The sequence below is a fragment of the Pterocles gutturalis genome, unplaced genomic scaffold (assembly GCF_000699245.1).
Source record: "Pterocles gutturalis isolate BGI_N339 unplaced genomic scaffold, ASM69924v1 scaffold35604, whole genome shotgun sequence".
Lineage (NCBI taxonomy): Eukaryota > Metazoa > Chordata > Aves > Pterocliformes > Pteroclidae > Pterocles > Pterocles gutturalis.
Window position 1 is genome coordinate 4,139 of NW_010131848.1, and position 8,618 is coordinate 12,756.

Genomic DNA, 8,618 nt, shown 5'->3' on the forward strand with positions numbered 1-8,618 from the left:
ATGTACACAAGAAAATGCATCCTCCGATGGAGGAGAGAACCTGTCCTGGTAAGAACCCTAAATGCAAGGAACCCATTTTAACAATCTTTCCTCATTTTGTCAATAACAGTCAAGACTGTTTACAGTGCACCGCCTAAAAGGGAATGAGCTATTGCACAGTCTAAACAAAATGCAAGAAGACACTTGCTGCAGACACTGCTTGCTCAGCACACCTTCCTAAAGCCAGGTTGCGAGCTTAAGGAAGAGGTGCTCTAAGAAAACATGCTAATGGTATTCTCTTTAATTCGCACGTGCACTTTTTGTCTTTTAAACAACTGCTCTGAGTCCTTGTTTGATGGGCAGAGATAACACGTCCCTCTCCTCTATAGTTTCAGCTTCCAAGCTGGCTGTATGGCACATGTGTCCACAACGGTGCTGGACTTGGTTTTACACGCACAGAAGCTGCTCAGGACCAGCTGTTCAGAGTTTAAACAACCTGCAGAAACTGCTGAAGTCTCTGAGCCTCTCACTCGCCAAAAAACAAAGGAAAACAGACACAGTGCAAGTCAGGGGAAGAAGGTGAAGAAAAGCACTTAAAAGGTGCACAACAGTTAAAATTTCATTTTCTTTCTGCCTTCTTCCCCTCTACAGAGTAGCAAAGAGGAGACAGAGGAAGAGAAACAGCGGGATTCAATGGAAGGCAGAAGGTTCCTGATGGGCTCACCGATGGCTCAGTGCTGCTGTGAGGGTGATGAGTCGTTGCTTCACTGCTGCTTGGTTTTAAGGGATAATCTCTGTATCATCTTGTAAAGGAGACCAAAGTGCTGGAGATAGAAGGAAAATAAGTAACCAGGAGTCCTTATAAATTCTAATAAAATGACTGTGTTCTACACAGAGAGAAAACTTACTATAAGGCTTAAAATGATACTAATGTACAAATGCACCACCTTGTTTGGATCATCCACTAGCACTCTCATCTGAAGACAGAGTGGGACTTGGAGAATTAGGAGGAATTATTACAATGAAGCCAGTTTCTTTAAGTTGCACAGAAAGTGACAGCTTACAGAAGTGTTTGTGCAGGCCTGTATCAACCCCATTGTGAAGGTGCAAACACTTGCTGAAGATTTTACATTTTTTTGATGCAATTCTGTTCCTTCTGAAGGGGAGGATAAAGATTTAGATCTCAACATATGCATGATACTGGTCACTGCTGCTAGCAGTTTCAGAGATGTTAAAATGAATCAGGCAAACACAGAGGTTCCCAGTAGTTCATAATCCTTTAACTGGATCTTCTCTTTCACCACTTCAGCAGTGACTTGGAAATTCACTTAATTCTGCTTTTGAGTCTGCTTTGATTCATGGCATTTTGATTCGATAACAGCTACTTCAGATATTTGACAGATATAAAAAGATCCAGAGTTCAAATAATTTGTAATAACAAACACAATGAAGAATAGCTGACAGAAATAGAAGTATGTTTTCCCTCCTGTTTATGCTGTTACATCAGATTTTTAAATGCTTGTTGTTTCCCCAAACAAATAATAAACACAAATGAAGAGAACAAACTTCAGATTGACCTAAAATGCTTCCCTTTCATCCATGTTCTTCAGAGAACCCGGCCAGAATCAGAAGCCTAGCTCATAGTGGTTTTGTTAACACTTAAACAAAAACACTAAATTTAAGCTGGCTGGCTAAGGCATGGAGTAGCACGTTTCCATCAGTATGGACACATGATGTATTTATGGTTTCACTGGAAAAAAAAAAACCAAAAAACATTTCTAAGCTGCATCCCAAGTTCAAATACTGGAAGGATCTCCTAACACTCCCAACTTACTACAAGCTCCAAATCTTTAACATTACAGCAGATTTAGTTACTTTGGAAAGTTTCAGTCTGAAGCTGTTAGCCAAAATAGCTTAACAAGCAAGATGTGTACGTCCCTGACCAACAGAAGGAGCTCTATAAAACAGTTTTGCACAAGACTGGCAAGAGATTGCCTTCAGCACAGCCAACTGAGATACTCAGAAACATGCACATCAAAATAGACCAGCCATTTTGGATTAGAGCGAAGTGGAATTATTGTTCCACCTTTGGTGCTGGGACTGTGTGAGCACCAACTCCTGCTTCTCTTCTCTTACCTGCACTGCAACATAGGCAACACCAAGGTAGGCTGCGATACAGACAGCTAGAAGCAGGTCAAAGATCGCTGGCTTGACCCTGCAATAAAGAAAGAACATATAAAACTGCTACAGAAGGTACTGCCACAGAGAGAGAGGATAGCCAAACGTGCCCAAGGGAATTCCATACCTGTATGCGTTCATCACCTGTTTCAGCTGGTCATAGAAAACAAACTCAGGGTCCCTGTGAAAAGAACAAATTCTTCAGGTTGTACTGCACTTCTTGACACTGCAGTAAGGACAGCCCAGACCTCTGTTCCCAAGGAGTTCATCCAACCAGAGACAGGTAAACATGACCAGCTTGCATACCAGTTTTGAACTGACTTTACTTGTCAAGTCTCTCTTTTCCTACAATCAGAAGCCTAAGAATACAATTCAGAACACGTTGTTTAGCTGTCTCAGAAGAGGCACACAGAAGATGCCTCATGGGATATATTAAACTGCTTCAAGCCAAGGAGGTTAGACAGGATGGAAGTTGCCTTTCTGCAATTAAAGAAAGCTTTCACAGGGACCTTAGCCTTTTCCTGCATTCAGAGAAGCAGCACTCAGAGTGGGAAGGGTGGAACCAAAACAGTGAAAAAGCAAGCTCCACGGACAGAAGGAGCTGCAGAGACTCGTTACTGTGCTGTGAAGAACGATAAAGAGCTTTCTCTGGGGGAACAGAGCATGAACCAAAACTGGCAGGAGAGTAGAAGAGATCAATCACTTCCAGCCACATGACAAGAAGCCAGAAGACCTGCAGCTCAGAGACAAAATTCATTGGAGGGGGAAGCCAGTTTGCATGCTCTGGCTGTTTTTTTCATCTCTTTTCTTACCGTTTGTCTGCCTTTACATGATGCTGTTTGACATCTTTCAGGTAGCGACCCATATAATATTCTAAGGTGTTGAGGAAGGTGCTATCTTTATCTATCAGCTGGGCAGCCCTGGGCTGACTGCTCAGCCAGTCCATCACTGATTCTAGTTGCTCCTGCTGGATCTGCTACAGAAAAACACCACCACAGAAAGAGAGTCAACCACACATGTGCTGAGACTAGACCTCTACCCCAGTCTTGATTCCTTCTTCCCACAGGTTAGAGAAATGCACTGTGCTCACCATCTGATCCGTGAAGATCTGCAGATCCGCAGATGCTCCCTGCAAGGGAAAGAAAAACCCAGGCTACCGAACTCGGTTGGGCAGGACAAGTCTGGCTAGCACCACAGGACGGGCAACTCTTACCTTGTCTGTTAGGTTGTAGATGACCCTTGTCAAAGCCTCTGCAATGATCCTGGTATTCCTGGTCAGTGCCTTAGTGTCTACTCGTGCCCTAAAGCAAAAGAGGAGATTATAGACTTGTCAATGGGATCAGCTTCCTCTAGAAACCACCAGTTTTCAATGCATCAAGCACGAGCCTGAATCCAGAGCCCAGCTCCCAGCGTTTTTTCACCCGTCCTCTGACCATCAGAGCAGCACAAGCAGCCACGAGGCCAATTTGTGTTTACAGGCTGGATTTCAACTTGGGCCTTCCCTAAGGCTCTAACCTCCTATCCATGATGCTGTTGCGCAGGCTGTCACGGTGGCTCTCCAGATGGGAGATGGTGAATGCTGGCAAGCGTCGGATTGCAAAACGCTCGTGCTCCCATGCCAGCATGTCCTCAGCCAAGTTTATCTTCTTGTGCACCATGGAAAACTTCACCTCTGGGAACTGGCTGGCAATAACCTGAGGGAAAGGACAAGCCATCCAGGATGTCATGCTTCCCACTGCATAGTCCCATCTTGTGCTGCCCAGTCCCTCTAGACCCAGTTTTCTTGTGCTCAAGAAGGTAAATACACTTCCACCTTTAAGGTGCAGTTACTGTCATTAAAAAGTTGGTTTAATGTCACTACAGAAATTAACTGGGTAGCTTTTGCAAGCAACAAGCCATAAGGAAGTGCAGTGGAATATGCAGCAGGACTAGTCTGCTTTGTTTGGGACTGTGGCATCAGGATTTGTCTGCACTGCAGCTCAAGTGACCGTAACCAATACATGAAATATTTCAATGGCATACCCTTTCTTCATGTCTTATTCCCTTCCTTCCTCTCTTGGAGAGCTGCAGCTGCCCACAGTAAGTCCCAAGTTCCCATCTACCTAAAATGCTTTCCATTACCATCTCCAGTTCTCTCAGAAATGCATGCTGCAAGGTCCCCTCCTTGGGAGGCTTTGAGACATGGAGATGAAGGCTATTGCCTCGGCCCAGAGTATCAAGACAGAGAACAAATGCTACGTTGTCCTGCAGCAGGCTGGAATCTGAAACAGAAAAATCCAAACCTTTATTGCTTTGTTTTGTGCTGGGATTTCCATCCCAAGAAAGGAAGGCCCACACAAGATCTTTACAGGAGGGTTGACATACTAGCCACTTAAAACAATCGTATTAACAGAGGCCTTGCCACAGAACATGCTGGAATGCCAGACCCTTACTCACCAGTGTGGTCCAAATTGTCTTCCAGCCACCGCTTGGTTCCTTGATAATTAAACTTGCCACCTCCAGATGCAAAGAACAGCAAGTTATACCTGCCCATCAAAGAAGACAGAAAAGTGTTAGCACACTGCACCCCATGGCTACAGAAGTCCCTTACTTAGCCTTGGAGGTGGGGTGAAATCACAACAGCTAGCACCTGCCATTGAAGGCAAACTGTCCACTAACAAACGCTTCCTACATGCCACATACTAAGGTAATGGCAGGACAGGGGTGGGAGTTCCCAGTGCCTGAGGATGGAATCTACTTCCCACATCATTCCCTCCACCTGTCCCCAAGCTTGAACAGAGCTACAGTGAAGAAACTAAAGGAGTGAGCTTTGCCATTAACAGCAGCTGTACTCAGAGGGAAGCAAAACAGAGCAAAGGAAGTAAAAGACTGCTTGTCATGCTCTACAGGTCTGGAGCAAAAGCCCTTCTTCTCTGATCTCAGCTACACACACTCAACCAAGAATAGGGCAGGTTCTTACCCAGCATGGGTACGTCTGTAGGTGTAGAGCCGGGAAAACAGCCTGGCTAGTTCCAGTAGCACTGAGATACCACTGCCATTGGAGTCAGCACCATGTGACAGCCACTGCAGTATGAAGAGGGACAGAGACAAGGTGACAAACCTACACTTATTCTCACACACCAGAACAGCCTTCAAGATACCACACCACCATGCTCCACTTATAACTGCCCCATGTGTTTAAGGCCAAGAAAAAATAGTGAAAAAAGACAGGAACACACAGAAAGGAACAGAGAGGTGCAGGAAGAATGCATACTCACTGGAGCCACTCCAAAGGAATCATAATGGGCAACTATCACAACAGTGGGCAGGTCTTCTCCACCCAGCCCCGTAAGCCTTCCCTGCAGAGGAAAGACATCAGTGTCACTCCATCAGCCTTTGCGTGCCTGTACAAAGACAGCCTGACTTCCACACACCTGCTGAGTCTGCAGCAGCCTCAGTTCTGAGGACTTCAGATACTTACCTGGCTGAGACTCCCCTGACTTCCCCTATCAGTGCAAATGTCTGATGAAGTCCCAATAAAAGAAGGCATCCCATCAGTGTTGCCAGTTTGAATTCATACACAACTCACCTCCACACTGGGTATGAGCCAGTCATTGATAGCTTTGCTTTGAGCCCCACTGGTCACCATCTGGAAGCCATTGGCAGTTGCTGTGTGCAGCAGAACTAAAACAAACCAAAAAAAGTACACCTGGAGAAGATTCATCCTGTTTTTTCCATTGCTAACCGAGCTCTGGAGGGACCAGCTTTAAAGCATTTTAGCCCTCCCACTTGTCACTTGTGTTTATGCATTGACATGGAATCTCGGTGACCATGCATTTTAATTGTCCTGAAATCCCAACATTTTGAGCTGCCTAAAGTATAAACTTTCCTCCAGCAGTCCTGCAGTTAATCACGAGCAGCAGGCCAGTAAGACAGTAGAGTTACTTACAACAGGGGAATATACAGTAGCACTCAAATGACTTGTGCTCAGACAAAAAGCTTCATCTTCTACCAACACACTGTAGTCACTCAACATCTTCAACATTGTTTTTAACTTGAGTTTTGCTTTCTGTCTTACTTCCAGCAGTGCAAAGCCGAGAACTCATTCCATGCATATATAGTAAAGGAATACTCTCTCTTATACCGTATTTTTCTTCCAGCAAATCTCAAAGCGCTTTAACACAGACAGAATAAACATGAAGGCAACAGAACACTGCTTCATGGTGCATATGACACAGCAGACTGCTCACAGAGGTAGGACCAGGACCTTTCCCCCACTTGTCAAAACTCACCTTCTGCGGCCGAGGCAGAACTCTGAGATGCAGAAGCAGCCCGTGTTTGTTCATAGATAGACAGCAGCTCTTCATCTTCTACCGCAAAGTAGACTGGCACAATGGTTTCCATAGCAAGCATTTCTGGCTCTATCTCCATGAATTGCTGAGGATTTAAGTGAGACACAAATTTAGCATCTGGTGGACATGGAAGAGGACAGAAAAAAAAATTAACAACCAAAGCAGAGAGAGAAAGGTAAGCTTTAAAATTAGAATACAATTTGTTGTGCATTACAACAGGATCTTTCAGTCCTACAGCAATCCTTGCCTCTCTCCCTCTCAAATACCTCTCCCATCAGAACTGAAAAGGAACATTTGTTGGTGTTTTTTTTTTACCCTTACAACATCCTGTGGGACAGAAGAGATAGATCGTGGCAAGATGATCACCACAGCACCAGCTGACTGGCGGAGAGCCTTCTGGTACTGCTCATAGGAGAAATCCACCAGTCGCATCATTACACAGCGGCGGCTCAGGACGTCCGCTTCTACAGTGCGGGCTTCTGTGTTAAGGACTGCGCTCCGGGTGCCTGTGAGGAGAGAACAGCAAGAGGTTTTGTAAGTGATTTCATCACATCCCCTTTGCTTGAGTCTAGCTCCTTCTCAGAACAAGCTTGGTGACAGTCTGATGAACTTCAAAGCAGCCAGGACCTGCCGAAAGCTAAGTTCATCTTTTCCCAGTTGTCCAAGAAGGAACGAAGATCTGTGTTTTTCCCTTGCGTCCATCAGAGCAACATCTGTGCAGCCATGTCCTGCCAGCACTGCACAGCCTCGACCACCTTCCAGTCTTCCTCCCCACCACAACCACGCAGGCTGTTTGCTCTCCTGCACCTAATACCTGCAGACAGCGAAGCACGTGGAGAAACCCTGGCCTCTCCCCATGCAGCCTACTGCATCCTCCAGACGCAGGATCATGTCTGCAAGCAGAGGATGCAAGCTGTGCAGAACCACTCTGTGAAAGGACACAAGGCCACCCCATGTCCGTCCAAAGGGCTGTTGTAGCTCACCCACAGGGATGTTTCTCTGGCTGAGAAAATTACAAATGAGCAGGCTGCTTCTAGCTGCTCGCTCTCTCCTACTCTCAGTTTCAGCATATCAAATCCCCCACAAGAAAATGCAATCCCTTTGGAGAACAGCAGTCTGGAGGCTTGCCAGCAGCTCCAGCATTTTCCAAGAGAGGATCACAAGGACATCTTGTATAAATAGAGATTTTCAAATCCACCTTACAATTTTCAGTGCTCCAAATCTAATTTCTTCTTCTATAACCCTTGCACCTACATCGAAGACTTCATCACACTGGGTCCCCAGGCAGCCAGGGAAGGAGCAAGGTGCTCCAGAAGGCACCTCAACCTACGCCAAACAGGAGTGTCGCTAAAGGCTTGATTTCAACCTGGCTTAAATTAAGTCTAACATTGGTTTGGCCTTGTCAAAGGTCAAATCACCTAAACAAGAAAAACCTGTACTTCCACTGAATAGTATCAGTGAGGGCCTTACACCCAGAAAAGGAGCTAAGGCACGACCTAAATTGTGCAAATAGAGCTCCTACACTGTATAACAAACAAATACTAATGCAGCCCTGCCCATGATCAGACAAAAATAATCCATAAGGAGGGAAGAGTCACTCACAGACAGAACACAAGCCCTGATCTGGAATAAAATATCTATGGAAGACTCAGAAACAACACTTGATTCTGGGTTAGCAAGTACAGCGGGGTGGAAGCTAAGAGCAGATCTGCAGAACAGGTTCTGTTTCTGACTCAAAGAAAGGTGTTGCACAGTCGTCAGCCTGGAAGCAACTGAAAAGACAAACTGGAGGTCAATCATAACACGACGGAGGAACTGTAAAAGAAAGGCTCTCAAAGGAGGAAACACTGGAGCAACGGACACTGCTAAAGGAGACAAAGCATCAACCTGCCAATGGAGGAGTCAAAGGCCACAGAACAAAACTGAGCACAGGACCAGGATCCCCCGTATGCCAGAGGGCTGCAGCTGGAGTACTGGGAATACGGGGAGTTTGTCCCACAGACAGGAGCGTGCAAGGACAGGGCAGGGTTCCGAGACACCTCTGAGTCACCACAGGAAGCTCCCGGCACCCTCCTGCTCGCGGTGAGGCTGGGCAGGACAGCTCAGCCCGACGGGGCGGCCTGCAGCCTC

The 8,618-nt window shown here is 46.0% G+C and overlaps 1 protein-coding gene across 1 annotated transcript; it reads right to left on the minus strand.

The window, feature by feature from the left end:
* Positions 1 to 302: 302 nt before the first annotated feature.
* Positions 303 to 6,989, minus strand: NCLN (nicalin). The gene is made up of 14 exons (XM_010080733.1): positions 6,804 to 6,989; positions 6,429 to 6,573; positions 5,726 to 5,820; positions 5,415 to 5,495; positions 5,117 to 5,220; positions 4,594 to 4,682; positions 4,279 to 4,418; positions 3,673 to 3,851; positions 3,371 to 3,458; positions 3,248 to 3,286; positions 2,970 to 3,133; positions 2,285 to 2,338; positions 2,116 to 2,194; positions 303 to 803 (listed from the first exon to the last, which is right to left on the minus strand). The coding sequence occupies exons 1-14, from the start codon at positions 6,921 to 6,923 to the stop codon at positions 744 to 746; spliced, it is 1,437 nt and encodes a 478-aa protein (XP_010079035.1). The 5' UTR covers positions 6,924 to 6,989; the 3' UTR covers positions 303 to 743.
* Positions 6,990 to 8,618: the final 1,629 nt, after the last annotated feature.